The 18,624-nt window shown below is 45.3% G+C and overlaps 1 protein-coding gene across 1 annotated transcript in view; it reads left to right on the forward strand.

Moving 5' to 3' along the window:
* Positions 1-18,624, forward strand: part of LOC124805705 (myrosinase 1-like) — an 85,938-nt gene that overhangs the window by 21,238 nt on the left and 46,076 nt on the right. Inside the window, exons 4-5 of the mRNA XM_047266275.1 lie at positions 17,966-18,088; positions 18,169-18,349. Coding sequence (XP_047122231.1) covers positions 17,966-18,088; positions 18,169-18,349 — 304 coding nt within the window. The remainder of the gene's footprint in view (positions 1-17,965; positions 18,089-18,168; positions 18,350-18,624) is intronic.

Consider the following 18,624-nt stretch of genomic DNA (forward strand, 5'->3'; position numbering starts at 1 on the left):
GTCCCATATTCTCATATTGTGGCGGTTTACTTTATCTCTTAAATGGAAAGTAGCTTCCAATCTACCATGCACACATCCAAAAAGAGTTCATAAATCTCTACACGTTGTTAATTTTCCCTATTATCAAGGCCTACTAGTAATTAAATGCTGTACGTTCTGAAGAGTAGACGTCACCGCTCAAGACGGAAGACACGTGACTGGTGCGTAACAGCCGATTGACGCGACAAATAGTCTTCTGTGGAGTACAGACAGCAGGAACTAAAAACAGGAACTTCCATCGTCAAATGCTTTGCACTGTTTGCTTTGCAGTGCCGGACACTCTGTGAAAAACCCGCCGCGTATATGTAACCTTATTACATCTAATAAGATTAAAAACAGCCGACCAGTTGCAATGGATAAAGTAATCTTTACCTAGGTTTCGACAGATTTAAATCTATCTTCTTCAGAAGGCGGCCTGAGGACAATGAACATCGTAATTTATATTAAAAGGTATGAAACATAAGTCAAGATTTTTTTTTTCTTTATTGTATTTCAATTCCCCATCGGGGCGGGCTGGCAGCAGCATATGCGCTGCTCTTCAGCCGAAAGACATAGAACAAAACTATAGAAGACATTTAAAAACAGCAAAGGAGAGAAGAAGGCGAACATAGATATAAAAAGGGAGAACATCATAGAAGGCAATAGACAAAGAAAAAAACGGGGTGACTGTAAAATGGAGATAAAAAACTGTTTAAAAGTAGCACACACAAAAAGCCACACACTGCGACGATTAAAAGAACACAAGGCACAGTATGACTGGAGCATAAAGGTGTTGACGGATGGCATAGCACACAACGTAACACTGACGGCGAACTTCAAGGCAGGACACAAGTAAAATCACACCTCTTGACGCACACGAGAAACAGCACTAAACACAACACTGATGTGGCACACTGATGATGATCAATACAGAGGATCTGCCAGGTTCAAGGAGATGAGGGAGACCTGAAGAAGGGAGGGAGGGGAAGAGATGGGGGAGGGGAATGGGGGGCACGCGAAAGAGGGCCAGGTAAGGAGGGATGTGGGAAGGAGAGAGGCAAGTATGGGGTGCAGGGTCTCAGGGGAGGGGGGGGGATGGAGGAAAATCCGCTCTGGAAGAAGGAGGAAAGAGGAGAAGAGGGCCCTGGGGAGGGGGGGGGAGGAACAAGGCCGGGTTATAGTTGGAAGGAAGGGTATATGTCACGGTGAAGTTCGTCATCCGGGAGGGGGAGACGTTGGAAATTGCCCTGATGAAGGAGATGGAGGGTGTGGAGGTGGAGAGAGGGAGGGATACAGCGATAGAGGCGCGGCAACGGGCGGGGGGTGGAGAGGAAGGAGGAAACCAGAGGGTGGGGGGGATCAACCCTGCGAACAATGTAAAGGATGCGGAGATGTTGGAGGAACAGGAGGAGGTGGGGGAAGGGGATCAGTTCATACAGGAGCCGTGTGGGGGAAGGAAGGCGGATACGGAAGGCAAGGCGGAGCGCATGGCGTTCAAGGATTTGGAGGGCCTTGTAAAAGTGGATGGGGGCGGAGATCCAGGCGACGCTGGCATAACAGAGGATAGGATGGATGAGGGATTTGTAGGTGTGGAGGATGGTAGAAGGATGCAATCCCCATGTCCGGCCGGACAGGAGTTTCAGCAGGCGGAGGCGGGAATGGGCTTTCTGCTGGATGGTCAGGAGATGAGGGGTCCAGGTGAGGTGTCGGTCAAGGGTGAGGCCAAGGTATTTCAGGGTGGGGGTGAGTTGGATAGGACAACCATAAAGGGTGAGGTAGAAATCATGGAGGCGGAAGGAGCGAGTGGTGCGGCCTATGATGATTGCCTGGGTTTTGGAGGGGTTGAGACGGAGGAGCCACTGGTTACACCAAGTGGTGAACTGGTTAAGGTGGGTTTGGAGGGTATGCTGAGACCATTGAAGGGTAGGATAGAGAGCCAGGAAGGCGGTGTCATCAGCATATTGGAGAAGGTGGACTGGTGGGGGTGGCTTGGGCATATCAGCTGTATACAAGAGATAAAGGAGAGGGGAGAGGACAGAATCCTGGGGGACGCCAGCCGTGGGATAAAAGATACGGGAGTTGGTGTTGTGGAGGGTGACATAGGAAGGATGGTGCGAGAGGAAGGAAGCGACCAGACGGACAAAATTGATAGGCAGGGCGTAGGTTTAGAGTTTAAAGAGGAGACCGGGATGCCATACACGGTCATAGGCATTTTGGAGGTCAGGGGAAACAAAAATGGCAGAGCGACGGGAGTTGAGCTGGAGGGACAGAAGGTGAACAAGGTTGAGGAGTTGGTCGTCAGCAGAGAAGGAGAGTCGGAAGCCACACTGGGTAAGGGGGAGGAGGTGGTGTTGAGCAAGGTGCCGATGGATACGGTGGGAGAGGATGGATTCAAAGACCTTACTGAAGACGGAGGTGAGGCAGATGGGACGATAGAAAGAGGCGGCAGAAGGGGGTTTGTTGGGTTTAAGGAATAGGAGGACGCGGGAGGTCTTCCACAGGTCAGGGTAGAAGCCAGTAGAGAGGATGACATTATAGAGATGGGCGAGGACAGTTAGGAAGGAATAGGGGCTTTCTCGAAGGTGACGGTAGGTGACACAGTCGTGACCAGGGGCCGTGTTGCGTTTGGACTGGAGGAGAAGTTTAATGTCTTGTGCTGTGATGGGAGTGTTGACGTCGGAGGGGGGCAACTGCCCCAAGTACTGGAGACTAGGAGCAAGTGGAGCGACTGAGGTATCAGCACGTTCCATGACGGTGGGGAAAAGAGAATAATCAAAGTGGGGATCATCGGGGATGGAGAAGACCTCGGAAAGGTGGGAAGCGAAGTGGTTGGCCTTACTGAGGTTGTCTGGAAGGGGGCGATCGTTATGGAGAAGGGGGTAGTGGGGAGCGGAAAGGGAACCAGTAAGACGATGGAAGGCGGACCAGTACTTGGAGGAGTTGATACGGAGGGTGGCATTGAGTCGTGTGCAGGTCTGGCGCCAGTCCCGGCGTTTCTTTGCTGTAATAAGGTTCCGTACGTGTCGCTGTATTTGCCGGTGGCGTTCATAAGTCAAGATTTTTTTTTTTTTTTTTTTTTTTCTTTATTGTATTTCAATTCCCCATCGGGGCGGGCTGGCAGCAGCATATGCGCTGCTCTTCAGCCGAAAGACATAGAACAAAACAAGAGAAGACATTTAAAAACAGCAAAGGAGAGAAGAAGGCGAACATAGATATAAAAAGGGAGAACATCATGGAAGGCAATATACAAAAAAACGGGGTGACTGTAAAATGGAGATAAAAAACTGTTTAAAAGTAGCACACACAAAAAAGCCACACACTGCGACGATTAAAAGAACACAAGGCACAGTATGACTGGAGCATAAAGGTGTTGACGGATGGCATAGCACACAGCGTAACACTGACGGCGAACCGCAAGGCAGTACACAATTAAAATCACACCTCTTGACGCACACGGGAAACAGCACGAAACACAACACTGACGTGGCACACTGTTGATGAGCAATACAGAGGATCTGCCAGGTTCAAGGAGATGAGGGAGACCTGAAGAAGGGAGGGAGGGGAAGAGATGGGGGAGGGGAATGGGGGGCGCTCGGAAGAGGGCCAGGTAGGGAGGGATGTGGGAAGGAGAGAGGCAAGAATGGGGGGCAGGGTCTCAGGGGAGGGGGGGGATGGAGGAAAATCCGCTCTGGGAGAAGGAAGAAAGAGGAGAAGGGGGCCCTGGGGAGGGGGGGAGGGGAACAAGGCCGGGTTACAGTTGGAAGGAAGGGTATATGTCACGGCGAAGGTCGTCATCCGGGAGGGGAAGGCGTTGGAAATTGCCCTGATGAAGGAGATGGAGGGTGTGGAGGTGGAGAGAGGGAGGGATACAGCGATAGAGGCGCGGCTACGGGCGGGGGGTGGAGAGGAAGGAGGAAACCAGAGGGTGGGGGGGATCAAGCCTGCGAACAATGTAAAGGATGCGGAGATGTTGGAGGAACAGGAGGAGGTGGGGGAAGGGGATCAGTTCATACAGGAGCCGTGTGGGGGAAGGAAGGCGGATACGGAAGGCAAGGCGGAGCGCATGGCGTTCAAGGATTTGGAGAGCCTTGTAAAAGCGGGTGGGGGCGGAGATCCAGGCGATGCTGGCATAACAGAGGATAGGACGGATGAGGGATTTGTAGGTGTGGAGGATGGTAGAAGGATGCAATCCCCATGTCCGGCCGGACAGGAGTTTCAGCAGGCGGAGGCGGGAATGGGCTTTCTGCTGGATGGTCAGGAGATGAGGGGTCCAGGTGAGGTGTCGGTCAAGGGTGAGGCCAAGGTATTTCAGGGTGGGGGTGAGTTGGATAGGACAACCATAAAGGGTGAGGTAGAAATCATGGAGGCGGAAGGAGCGAGTGGTGCGGCCTATGATGATTGCCTGGGTTTTGGAGGGGTTGAGACGGAGGAGCCACTGGTTACACCAAGTGGTGAACTGGTTAAGGTGGGTTTGGAGGGTATGCTGAGACCATTGAAGGGTAGGATAGAGAGCCAGGAAGGCGGTGTCATCAGCATATTGGAGAAGGTGGACTGGTGGGGGTGGCTTGGGCATATCAGCTGTATACAAGAGATAAAGGAGAGGGGAGAGGACAGAATCCTGGGGGACGCCAGCCGTGGGATAAAAGATACGGGAGTTGGTGTTGTGGAGGGTGACATAGGAAGGATGGTGCGAGAGGAAGGAAGCGACCAGACGGACAAAATTGATAGGCAGGGCGTAGGTTTAGAGTTTAAAGAGGAGACCGGGATGCCATACACGGTCATAGGCATTTTGGAGGTCAGGGGAAACAAAAATGGCAGAGCGACGGGAGTTGAGCTGGAGGGACAGAAGGTGAACAAGGTTGAGGAGTTGGTCGTCAGCAGAGAAGGAGAGTCGGAAGCCACACTGGGTAAGGGGGAGGAGGTGGTGTTGAGCAAGGTGCCGATGGATACGGTGGGAGAGGATGGATTCAAAGACCTTACTGAAGACGGAGGTGAGGCAGATGGGACGATAGAAAGAGGCGGCAGAAGGGGGTTTGTTGGGTTTAAGGAATAGGAGGACGCGGGAGGTCTTCCACAGGTCAGGGTAGAAGCCAGTAGAGAGGATGACATTATAGAGATGGGCGAGGACAGTTAGGAAGGAATAGGGGCTTTCTCGAAGGTGACGGTAGGTGACACAGTCGTGACCAGGGGCCGTGTTGCGTTTGGACTGGAGGAGAAGTTTAATGTCTTGTGCTGTGATGGGAGTGTTGACGTCGGAGGGGGGCAACTGCCCCAAGTACTGGAGACTAGGAGCAAGTGGAGCGACTGAGGTATCAGCACGTTCCATGACGGTGGGGAAAAGAGAATAATCAAAGTGGGGATCATCGGGGATGGAGAAGACCTCGGAAAGGTGGGAAGCGAAGTGGTTGGCCTTACTGAGGTTGTCTGGAAGGGGGCGATCGTTATGGAGAAGGGGGTAGTGGGGAGCGGAAAGGGAACCAGTAAGACGATGGAAGGCGGACCAGTACTTGGAGGAGTTGATACGGAGGGTGGCATTGAGTCGTGTGCAGGTCTGGCGCCAGTCCCGGCGTTTCGTTGCTGTAATAAGGTTCCGTACGTGTCGCTGTATTTGCCAGTGGCGTTCATAAGTCAAGAATAGAGTTTAACACATATTAGAAAGATCTTGTATTACAAAATATGAGAAGGACTCCTGGTACTTACAGTATTACATTAATATGGAATGGTATGTCATTGTCGTTTTTACAAATATCTGCATAGATCCATTAGTCCAAAATAAAAATATAGCCCTGAAAATAGGGTTTGTCATATACATAAAAATTAGTGCATGGAAGTTGCAGAGCTCGCAAGCGACTGAGTATAATCGGCCAGCGTAGTTACACTGCGGCCAGGGCAGGTGGCGCTCATGTCGCAAACTATGTTCCGATTGGCGTACTGAAGCAACATGTAAAATATCAATATTATTTGCGTCCTTAGATAAAGTGACAATAAATAGAAGTAACGCATTTAACACTTCCGTTATAACAGTATGGGAGCCTTAGGAACAATAACGTAGATATATACATCAAAAAGGCAGGTGGCGCTTACGCCGCGAGTTACATGCAGTGGCATATACAGCCAGAATATAAAAGTTACATTACAATATTAGTGAAGCACACACAGCGTATATAAGTCAAAACTTTAAAAATAATCAGTAATGGCTCTTAAGACAATATTACGAACCCTGGTCCACAATCCAGTTACTACACATTCTCAGGGAGCCAAGGTTTTAGAATAAGAGAAAATCACATTAGGGCCGATGTAGTGGCAGCCATACATCGTGAGAAAACCACATTACATGAAAGGTAGTGAGCTTAAAGATTTGAAAGTGCATTATAGTTCCTGAGAAAATAGACTACTGAGGTTACCAGCATTAATGTTATACAATAAACAGTACAGGTTTAAAGCCTTCGAAAAATTGTCTACAGGCAAGGTTCAACTGGTCGTTCAGTATATTACCGTCTTTGAGCTCTAGATGTTTAAAAATTTGTAACTCTTCCCACAGATCTAGTCTACGCCCTTTGACTTGTCTGTGTAGGATAACCGTGACTTCTAACTGTTCAGGCGTATGGCCGGCTATCAAGAGGTGTTCAGCAAAAGTAGAGTTGTGAATATTCGCTCCTTTTTTACCTAATAGATGTTCTTTATATCGTGTTTTCACAGCTCTGCCTGTTTGACCAACATAATATGAGGGGCAGTTACTACAGGTTAGTTTGTAAACACCTGAATTGGAAAACCAGTCGCTGGCAATCTCTACTGAATGTACAAGATTTCTTTTTAAACTGTTATCTGTAGAGAAGGAGACGTTACAGTTATATTTTTTATTTAGAAGACGTTTAATCCGATACGATTTATTATCCAAGAAAGGGATGGAAATAAATTTTTTAGTTTCTTTGGTATCCGTGGGGAGGTTGTTGCTCAAAGTCGAACAATTTTGGGAAATTTTCTTATTGGGCAAGTAATCGATCATATTATGATTCTACCCATTATTAGCAGCAATCGCTTTGATGACATTCAGTTCCTTTTGTTGATCCGCAGGTGATAAAGGAGTAGTTACCATTCGGTGAATAGCGGAATGAAAAAGCGCCAGTTTATGAGCTTTTGGATGAGTTGAGTCAGCAGGAATGACATTATCCGAATATGTTTCCTTGCGGAAGATATTGAAATGGAAGGTATTATCTTGTATAGAAATTGTTAAATCGAGGAAGTTAAGGTCACGTTTTTCATTTTGAAGTTCTTTTGTGAAGGAAATTTTTTCATGTAAACCATTGAAAGTATTGAAGAGATGCTCTAACTCATGATCAGTGCCATCAAAAGCAATGATAATGTCGTCAACATAACGTGCATAATAGCGGATTTTGTGGCGTAATTCTGACCTTGAATTGAAGAATGTTATTTCCAGGGCGTTGATGAAAACCTCCGCTAAAATACCGGCGAGGGGGCTGCCCATTGCTAGACCATCTGGCTGTACATACATTTTCCCATTAAATGTGAAATAATTGTATTTTAAAACGACCTTAAGCAAACCAATGAGTTCCGCGATCTGAGTTTCACTTAGTTTCTTATGCTTAAGAAGATTCTTTTTTACAATGTCTATGGTTTCATAAACCGGGACATTTGTATAAAGGCTGACGATGTCAAAGGACACCAGTCCAGTGTCAGGTGTACTTCTTACAGATTGAATATTGTTAATTAATTCCTTACTGTTTTTTACAGAAAAATTCCTTATATCGGTGCTTGTCACAGCGAATTTTCGCAATCTTTCTGAATTCTGAAAGGGCCATGAATCACACTGACAGTAATTTTATACTTTGTACCATTAAACCTCCATTGATATTGATAGAGGCGAGATATAGATGAAATTAGCACGAGCATAGCAAAAAGGTTTGGATCATTGCGTGTCTAAAATCCCGAACTTTACAGTGCAATAAAATAATGTTACATGTTGAATATCAGTAGTTGGCGCAGTTGTTATACGCTACTAAAGCAGCCTCTACTTGTAAATGCACTGGGCTAAACTAGTTTTCACCTTGTCCCTCAGAAATGAGGAAGCTACAAATGGTTCAAATGGCTCTGAGCACTATGGGACTTCACTTCTGAGGTCACCAGTCCCCTAGAACTATTTAAACCTAACTAACCTAAGGACATCACACACATCCATGCCCGAGGCAGGATTCGAACCTGCGACCGTAGCGGTTGCGCTGTTCCAGACTGTAGAGCTTAGAACCGCTCGGCCACTCCGGCCGGCAATGAGGAAGCTAAATGACAGCTGTTGGACAAGTACTGCAAGAATGCGATATCAATGACGAAATGGCGTTAAATGCATGGGACCACATCCTCAAAAAAAGCTAGCACATATAATTCATAGAATGAAATCCTGGAAGAAACTCTGTGGACGAGAGGTCACCAGTACTACAATGTACAGTCTGTTCCTGTCAACAGTTCGTTTTTTTTTTATTGAACTTCTAGTAGACTATATCTAGAGCCCGTCATAACAATGCGTTTCCGTCACGGAAACCTCCCGTCACCATACACTATTACTAGCAATAATCCTCGCAATCCCATGGTGGAAGGGGGGTGTGGGGGGACGGGAATACTCTATGCTGGCTTCTTGAAAATGTTGTAATCTACTCAGTTAGTTTACCTTTTAGAAATTTGAAAAAAATTTCTTGTTGAATTCCTCTACGAGTTAAATAAATGTTTTCAGTTGAACTATACGCCAAATGTAAGTCTCCGTATCAGATGTCAATATTCCCTATGAATAACGTAGGTACAGGGCCTTACTTACATGTCAATATCTCTCTATAATGCAGAGAGGAAAATCCAATAAAAATGAACGAAAATAGCATTTTTTAAATTTTTTCTGGTGTTCGGGAGGTCAGTAGCACGTATTATTGGAAGTGCGTAAATATTATTAGGAACGCGCTGAGAGGTATTTTCAGATTCTGGATCCTGCAGATGCATGAGTCCTTCTCTAAAAGGTATGTGGTAGGTATAATTCAACGTTAACGATTTCTGACATTTTTCTTGTGTGGGTATACATAAAGAACCCCCTTGCCCCTTGGTAATGCACGTTATGGAAAATACCTTGCTGTTAATAGTTTTAATACAACGCCTCGTAGAACCGTCATGAGCTTCGTAAGAGATGATGATGATGAGCGTTTGGCGTCATTGGCCGGGAGGCCCCTCGCGGGGCAGGTCCGGCCGCCATATCGCAGGTCTTATTACATTCGGCGCCACATTGGGCGACCTGCACGCCGGATGGGGATGAAATGATGATGAACACAACACAACACCCAGTCCCTGAGCGGAGAAAATCTCCGACCCAGCCGGGAATCGAACCCGGGCCCAGAGGACGGCAATCCGTCACGCTGACCACTCAGCTACTGGGGCGGACACTTCGTAAGAGATTATAAACGCACATATAACTGAGTGTATTAATACAGTTCGTGTATTAATACGCTTCGTCTGCAAAACGCGCCAGCCGCGGTGGTCTCGCGGTTCTAGGCGCTCAGTCCGGAGCCGCGCGACTGCTACGGTCGCAGGTTCGAATCCTGCCTCGGGCATGGATGTGTGTGATGTCCTTAGGTTAGTTAGGTTTAAGTAGTTCTAAGTTCTAGGGGACTGATGACCTCAGAAGTTAAGTCCCATAGTGCTCAGAGCCATTTGAACCATTTTTTGCAAACTGCGAAACGAGAAGCCCAGTCCTTATTATCTCTACTCGTCTGCATCATTAAGACGGTTTGACGAGGATAAATCCATCCATCTGCTGCGCACCTTTCATATCAGCTAAGATGTAGTGCACAGACAGCTTCAAGGAGCTTTTACCAATGTAAAAAATTAATAAATTAGCAATTAATAAAAGCAACGCAAGAAATGAACGCGAACTGATATGTGTAACTTATTGCAAACTGCACTAAACTTTTACGCGTGAAGTAAGTACTTCGTGATCCTATAAGACACTTACAGCGGCTTTTCGGGAAAGACCATTCAGCCTGCCAGGCATACCGTTCCCTCTTCAGTTCACAGACAAACTGAAGTCGGGATGGTCGTTAACTTTAGCTAATTAATGGAACAAGCAATGTTTGAACACTAATAACATTAATGTTAGTTTCTGCTTTTCTAAAGCAATGAAAAATATACATTGGTATGTACTTAGTAAATAATCTTTTATTTTTATGCTAATATCGCTGGACAACATTTTACTTCACAACAAGAAACAGGAAGGTACTTTCGTGATGTGGTTTCTCTTGTTGTTCATACATCTGCTATACAGTTTAATAGTCGGCGTGAAATGTAGCAGCCATCTACATAATGTCAGTAGGAAAGCATTTTATAGGAATCGAAAAAAAGGGTTGACGAGATTTAAAGCCAATACTTCTTTAGTTTTAAACTTCGTGGCAGATTAAAACAGTTTGTTTGAGCGAGACGAACTCGGGGCCTTTGCTTTTGATGGCTAAGTGCTCTATCTATTGAGATACCCAAGCACAGCTCACGACTTGTTCTGACAGCTTTATATCCGCCCATAGTTCATAGCGTCCCTTCCAAACTTTACAGAAGCTCTCCTGCGACACTTTGTAAAACTAGTACTTCTAGACGAAAGGATATTGCGGAGTCGTGTCTTAGGCACAGCCTGAGGGATGTTTCCAGAATGAAAGTTTCACCCTGCAGCGCAATGTGCATTGATATGGGACTTTATGTGAAATTAAAACTGTGTTCTGGATCTAGACACGAACTTTGGACCTTCAATTTATTTTTAGAGTGAGGTTTTGTGTAAATAATACGTTCCTTTCTGAAATTTGCTACAGTAACTTTTTTCAAGTACTTGATTCTAACCATTCTTTTAAACTCAATGTTTTTCAAAATTGGGTGTAACTTAATATGAAAAGTAAACAGAATAAATAAACTAAATTAGAAACTTACTAGTAAGTCAAAACTTTTATGACCTACGCTGACAGCGAGATTGGAGCTCGCTTGCTGGCGTTACGGGCGAGTGATGTGGTAAGGGAAGTTTGTAATCGGAAACATTCCAGGGATGATACGGGACACAAATGGAGAAATCCGCGAACTTCAGACGCTTTCACAAGGGCCTGTTTGCTATAGCCCGACGCCTGGAAACAATTTGGGAAATGACGCCACCGCTCAGCTGCTCCTGTGCTACTGATATGAGTAGCTACAGGGAGTGGTTAAAAGAGGATGAAACCATGACACGAGAAGTTGTGTGGGACGTCCACTCCTCATCGGAGATGTTGGAGGTCTGAGGTTTGCTGTCAGGAGCGGCGGCAATCTGCGGCAGACATGTCAACACAGTACACTGCTTGTGCAGACACATGCGCTCCGTAGCACAGCATTATTGAACATGTGTTACTCTGATGACCATCTCTTCGTGCTCGTTAGTTACAGTTTTAGTTTGCAAGTGATCATCGAGGCTGGGCCGTGGATCAATGGAAGCGTGTCGCGTGGACGGAAGAACAAGGTCTCCTGTTCCACCAGGTCGATGGTTGTGTACACCTTCGCCGTTTTCCAGGTGATCGGCTCCTTGGAATATGCTTCTTCATTCGTGCGCAACCCGGTGGGCGCAATTTTATGGTAAGGGGGACATTCTCCTGGGCTTGCAAGGGACCTGTAGTAGCAATCTAAGGCACTATGAGGGCGATGGCATATAGCAGGAAGATAACTGTCCGTGTCGCAAGGGAATGTAAGTTTCACTCCGTGCAGCAATATATTTAGTGATTATAAATGTTTAACAACTTCTGACTACTAATGGCCATACCGAGCGAGGTAGCGCAGTGGTTAGCACACTGGACTCGCATTCCGGAGGACGACGGTTCAATCCCGCGACCGGCCACCCTGATTTAGGTTTTCCCTGATTTTCCTAAATCACTCCAGGCAAATGCCGGGATGGTTCCTGTGAAAGGGCACGGCCGACTTCCTTCCCCGTCCTTCCTTAATCCGATAAGACCGATGACCTCGCTGTTTGCTCTCCTTCCCCCAACAACCAACCAACTAATGGCCGTGTTCAGCCGTATCAAGACCACATAGATGTTGCACGTACACAGCGATGCAACACCTTTGTCACGCTGTGGTAAGAATTGTACGTGGCTACCGAGATGCACTTTGGTTGCCTCTGAACTATACCCTCACGTTGTCCATCAGGCGTGTTTTGTACAACAACGTACGCCATCGTATAACCAGGCGATAATGTTGCAGTATCACACCATAACAAATCAAGGTTTCGCAGTATTTTTACCCTTTATTTCACCAGTCATCTAAATGAACCGTATCTTCGTATATCAGACCAGACACCTCGCGGAATCAGCAACTGTAATACACATTATGGGCGTTGAAGGTGGTTGGGAGAAAGGAAAGGGAAGGAAATATCGGTATTAGCTGCATAGGTACTTTACGCTGATTCAGCGGCGCCGTGTGAAAATGTGTGGTGGAGCAGAATTCGAGTCTTGGTCCGGCATTCATTTTCACTCGGCGTTACTGAATTAGCATAAAGTCTTGATGCAACTGACATCGATAGTTCCATCACTTTCCTTTCCTTTGTGCCCCCTCCATCTTTATTTCACACAATCAAATTCGTATCTGCTGTCTGCACCATGATGTGTTTCGCTTAAGTATATGTATTTACGCTCTCTGAAATCATGAAGGTATAAGGGATGAAATATAGTGAGCGAAAAGTTATTTATATTTGTACAAAAACCAGACTGCAGTTATAAGAGTCGATGGACCATGAAGCGGATCATTAGTTGAGAAGGGAGTGAAACACTGTTGTTGTGTGTACTAGGTGTTATTCAAACTATTCATTGAGCAAGCAGTAATTGAGACCAATTGGAAATTTGGAAAGGGAATTAACATTCAGGGTGTAGAAAGAAAAGGCCAGTTGTGTTGTATCCTTCTGAGGGAAAGCAAGGGACAAGGAGAAACATCAGAACGGAACAGAAAGTGTCTCGAGAAGACGTTATTAGATGAGTATCAACATAAGCAAAACAATGTTAATAGTATGAATTCGAACAGAGACAGCTGATGCTGAGGGTATTGGATTAGAAAATGAGTCACTAAAACTAGTGAATAGTATTGTTATTTCTGAAGAAAATTTATCGGCGATGGTGGAAATGATGACTATAAAAGGAAGAATTACAGTGGGAGGAAAGTTGTTTCTGTGGCAAGAGAGATTTATTTAGATAAAATGTAGATTTAAGTGTTATTAACTTTTTAGAATGGAGCGGAGTGTTGTACGAAAGTGAAAAGTGGATGACAAGCAGTTCAAATAACTGGAGAACTGCTGCTTTTGAAATGTAAAGCTACAGAAGAACACTGAAAATTACATAGACTGAAAGAAACAGAGCAAAATTGCTCCTATCGAAGCACGAAAAAGGTGATTAGCCTCTTTTTTATTAAAATAATCTGACTAAAACTGGGATACTAGCTGCCTCTTTGCAGCCTCATCAGTAGCTTTAATAATTTTCGCAAATTTGTTGGCATGCGAGCACACTTGCTCTCTTTTCATCATTCAGCTCATTTCACACTCCCACAAAATGCCCTAACTGTATTACATCCCTCTCTTCCCCTCTTTTTAATCGGAGCACTTCGTTCTTGGTCGTACTCCCTGTTGGCTCTTGTGCAAATTGTACATTACCCGTCTCTCCCTAGAGCTTGCCCCTATTTTTCTCAAAATTTCGAACATCTTGCACCATTTTAAGTTGTCGAACGCTTTCCCAGGTCGACAAATGCCATGAACGTGTCCTGATTTTTCTTTAGTCTTTCTTCCATTATGAACCACAACGTCAGAATTGCCTCTATGATGCCTTTACCTTTTCTAAGGCAAAACTGATCGACATCTAGCGTATCCTCAATTTTCTTTTCCATCCGTTTGTATGTAATTCTTGTCAGCAAATTAGATGCATGAGCTGTTAAGCATTTTGTGCAACAGCTTTCGCACCTGTCAGCCCTTGCAGTCTTCGGAATTCTGAGGATGATATTTTCCCAAAGTCAGATGGTATGTCGCCAGATTCATACACTCTACGCACCAACGTGAATAATAGTTCTGTTGTCACTTTCCCCAGCGATTTTAGACGTTCTAATGGAATGTTATCTATCCCTTCTGCCTTATTTGAACTTGAGACCTCCAAAGCTCTCTTATATTCTTATTCTAATACTGGATCCCCTACTTCTCTAAATCAATTCCTATTTCATCTTCTATCACATCAGGAAACTCGTCCCCCTCATCGAGACCTTCAGTGCCCTCTTTCTCGATTTCTTCACATTTTTCATGCAGGCGTCTCATCTTAGCTTTCTGCACTTCCAATTTATTACATTCCTCGGCAACTTGTGTTTCTGTTTTCCTGAACTTCCCTAAATATTTTTGTACTACCTTCTTTCATCGATCAGCTGAAGTATTTCTTCTGTCAACTATGGTTTCTTCGTATTTATCTTCTTTGTACCTTTTTTTTGTTTCCAACTTCGGTGATAGCCCTTTTTAGAGATGACCATTCCTCTTCAACTGTACTGCCTGCTGAGCTGTTACTTATTGCTGTATCTGTAGTCGTGGAGAACTTCAAGCGTGTCTCCTTACCCATTGTACTTCTGTATCCCATTTCTTTGCGTATCGACTCTTCGTGACTAATTCCTTGAACTCAGCCTACGCTTCATGACTACTACAGTGCGAGCTGAGTCTGCAGCTGCTCCTTGATCGCTTTACATTCCAGTATCTGATTTCGGAATCTCTGTCTGACCATGATGTAATCGAACGGTAATATTCCTGTATCACCCAGTCGTTTACAAGCATATTTCCTCCTTTGGTGATTCTAGCGTATTTGTTATTAATATTTGAAATTTATTACAGAACTCAATTAGTTTTTCTTCCTCCTCATCCTTTGTCCAAAGTCCATATTCTTCTATAACCTTTCCCTCTTCTCCTTCCCCTACAGCTGCATTCCAGTCCATAATGACTATTAGATTTTCACCTCACTTTATATACTGTATACCCTTTCAATATCCTCATATACTTTCTCTACCTCATCTTTAGTTTGCGGCGTTGGCACGTATACCTGAACTATCGTCGTCGGTCTTTTTTTGCTGTCGATTATGATGAGGACAACACTATCACGGAACTCTTCACTATAACACACTCTTTGTCCTACATTTCTATTCACAACAAATCCTACTCCCGTTACATCATTTCCTGCTGCTGTTGATATTACGCTTTATTCATCTGGCCAGAAATCCTTGTCTTTTTTCCATTTCACCGCACTGACGCCTACTGCATCTAGATTGAGCCTTTTATTTCCCTTTTCAGATTTTCTAGCTTCCCTACCCCATTCAAGCATCTGACATTCGACGCCCCGACTTGTAGAACGTTATCCCTTCGTTGAATAGTTAATATTTTTCTCATTGTCATTTACCCCTAGGGAGTCCCATCCCGAAAATCCGAATGGGGGACTATTCGGGAAACTTTTGCCAATAGAGAGGACATCAGGACACTTTGTCAATTACGGGCTCATTTCTTTGGATATATGTTATGTTTCATTGATGCAGTGGTTTCTATTGCCTTCGGCATCCTCATGCGGCTGGTCATTGCTGATTCTTCCGCCTCTAGGGGCAGTTTCCCAGCCCAACGACAAGAGAATGTCCCGAACCTCTGTCAGCTCCTCCGCTCTCTTTGACAAAGCCATTGACAGAATAAGGGTGAGTTCATATGCCGGACATCTTCGGTCGCCAAAGCTGATTATTAATCGAAATATAAGGGGCGTCGGGTTTCGAACCCGGGACCAAGGACCTTTGTTTATTAATCAAAGACGCTATCCCTAAACCACGGACACATCCTCCCATACCTATCCATTTTCAACTGCCCTTTTGGTCATGGCAACAAATTGTTATAATCTCTTTGTGGCTCTCTAGCTGTCTGTATCCAGTGTCACAGGCAAAGTCGCCTTCGTTCTGTTCTACTACTGAAGCCTCCTCTCTCTTTCATTGCCTCCGTCTTGTTCTCTCTTACTGCTACTCATTCATTCCTTTCCACTGCTGCTTCCCCTTCACACTGTAACGATCTCTCTCTTCATGGTTGTCATTTGTCAGAGACTCTTATTGTCACTGGCTATCACTCTCTCCATCTCTTTATTCCTGTCCCAGTAGCATTATCTCCTTCACTCTTTTCCTAACACGCTTCTCTCACTATGTTCCACTTCCACTATGTCCTTCAACTTCAATAAGACATCCACTATCTACTATCGTCCAATATTATTTCTTCTCCATCTCTTTTCCGTAGCCACTGTCGCCCTCTCTTTCAGAATAAAAAAAAGAGTGAGTAGTTACCCATGCCAATGTCTTTGCGAAAATTTTTAAAGCTGGTGAGGGAAGTAGAATGAGGCAGCTGGTCCTCCACTTTCCAAAGTCTTTTATTAAAACAGAGCATATTTGCTTTTTTTGTGCTCTGATAGGAGCATTTTTCTATTGGTTCCCTTCTTTTCCCTGCTACATCGTGGTGTGTCACTCACACCAACTTAATTTTTAATTTTTACGTGCATATTTTACTTGTACGAGTGGGGTACATTTAAACCGCTGTATCTGGTAAGAGTATAATGGTTGCTACCGGCGAGAAAATGGTGAACAAATATTTTTGGGGGCATTCTGAGGAACCACCCATGAACTTAGGCAACTGATTCATTGATTTATTAGTTCACTCATTAATTCGTTCTGGAGTATACCATTTACTTTGATTAAATTAAAGTACAGAGATTTAAAGAATATTTCAATGTTGTTCGAGACTGGATGTCAGGACTATATAACTTAGCCATACTGGGATCATCGGCTGGGTTTTGGTCTGCTGATGACGGCAAAAAATAATAAGAAACCTTTATTTGTGGGTTTCCAGTGGAACTGTCCATGAGCTAATGGTTCCTCCATAAGCCCTATCAAGCCCATCGTAGACCAAATCAAATGCAAAAAGAACCAGCCCATTTGCTCCATTTGCCTAAGCAGGAGGAAGTGTTGCTGAGGGATGTAGGATAGCGACACTACGACGATCCTTCTGTTCGGCATGCAAATGATCGCTAGCCAAAGGGCTATCGAAACCACTTGACCCTACCTTTTTATCACCAATAGGATCGGACGTATGAGTACCGGAACTTGCGTTTTTATGCGCAGCGTTTTGGAACATATTTGGTAAGCATGCTGTGTCATGCATACCTATAGCAAATGAGGAGGTACTGAATCGAATGTATGAGGAAAAGAATAGATGGCACAACTTGACTGAAAGAAAGGATCGAATGGCTGTGCCATCCACGAATGATCAGAAGAATGGAAGAAAGTGTGGGAGGATGGAAAATGTTGAGGCAGTCCAACGTCTGAATACAGTAAGCGGATTCAAGTTGAAAAATGGTTCAAATGGCTCTGAGCACTATGGGACTCAACATCTTAGGTCATAAGTCCCCTAGATCTTAGAACTACTTAAACCTAACTAACCTAAGGACATCACACACACCCATGCCCGAGGCAGGATTCGAACCTGCGACCGTAGCAGTCCCGCGGTTCCGGACTGCAGCGCCAGAACCGCTAGACCACCGCGGCCGGCGATTCAAGTTGATGTAGGTATCAGAGGATATGTAGAGATGAAGGGGCCTGCTCAGGCCAGAATGGCACGGATAGCTGCACCATACCAGTGACTGCACTGAACAGTAAGAAAACCACAACATGTATTTATTCTATTCGGTTTTGGTATGTAACACATATGTGATATGTTATTGGCTGCATGGGACCTGCATAATTCCGCAACAGATAGGAAATATTAATGGTAATGAGATAAAGTTCCATTTGTCCATGAGATAAAGTTCCATTCCAGGGGAGATATTTCTTCACCACGCTTGTACACGTTACTCTTTCACTAACAAATATGCATCTGGTGCAGGTGACAATGTACCACTGGGATCTGCCACAAGCGCTGCAGTACATTGGCGGCTGGACCAACGGCCTGATGGCAGACTACTTCGTGGAGTACGCCAGGGTGCTGTTTGACAATTTCGGCGACAGGGTGAGTACTAGCAGGTCGCCTTTGAACTTTACCGTCGCTTCATGTCCTCAGTGCCCGTTTGACCTGACGAGGGCCCGCAGGTGAAGTGGTGGATCACTTTCAACGAGCCGGAGGCGTTCGTGCGGGGCTACGCGAACGAAGGCTGGGCGCCCTCGCAACCTGCGCCTGGCATCGGCGACTACCTGGCGGCGCACACCCTGCTCAAGGCGCACGGGCGCGTCTATCGGCTGTACGACCAGCAGTACAGGGCAGCGCAGAACGGTGAGGCGGCGCGTGGCGCACAGCTCACTGCCTCGCACTCCCTATCAATTGTTTTGACAAAAAAAAAATACTTCAAATACGCTTCCTGATTCAATGAGGTGCAATGTTTTACTAATTTTTCACAACTTCTTTCCCTAGACGACTTGGGTTCTCATTTGGAAGCACTTTTTGTCTTGCCTTCATATTTCAATGAAAATATTCAGGTCTTTTGAGTTGCTATCAGCGAGAGCGTGAATGGAGAAAAAAAGAGAACAAAGATAAATTTTGGGAGGATG

The sequence above is a fragment of the Schistocerca piceifrons genome, chromosome 7 (genome assembly GCF_021461385.2).
Source record: "Schistocerca piceifrons isolate TAMUIC-IGC-003096 chromosome 7, iqSchPice1.1, whole genome shotgun sequence".
NCBI classification, from domain to species: Eukaryota; Metazoa; Arthropoda; class Insecta; order Orthoptera; family Acrididae; genus Schistocerca; species Schistocerca piceifrons.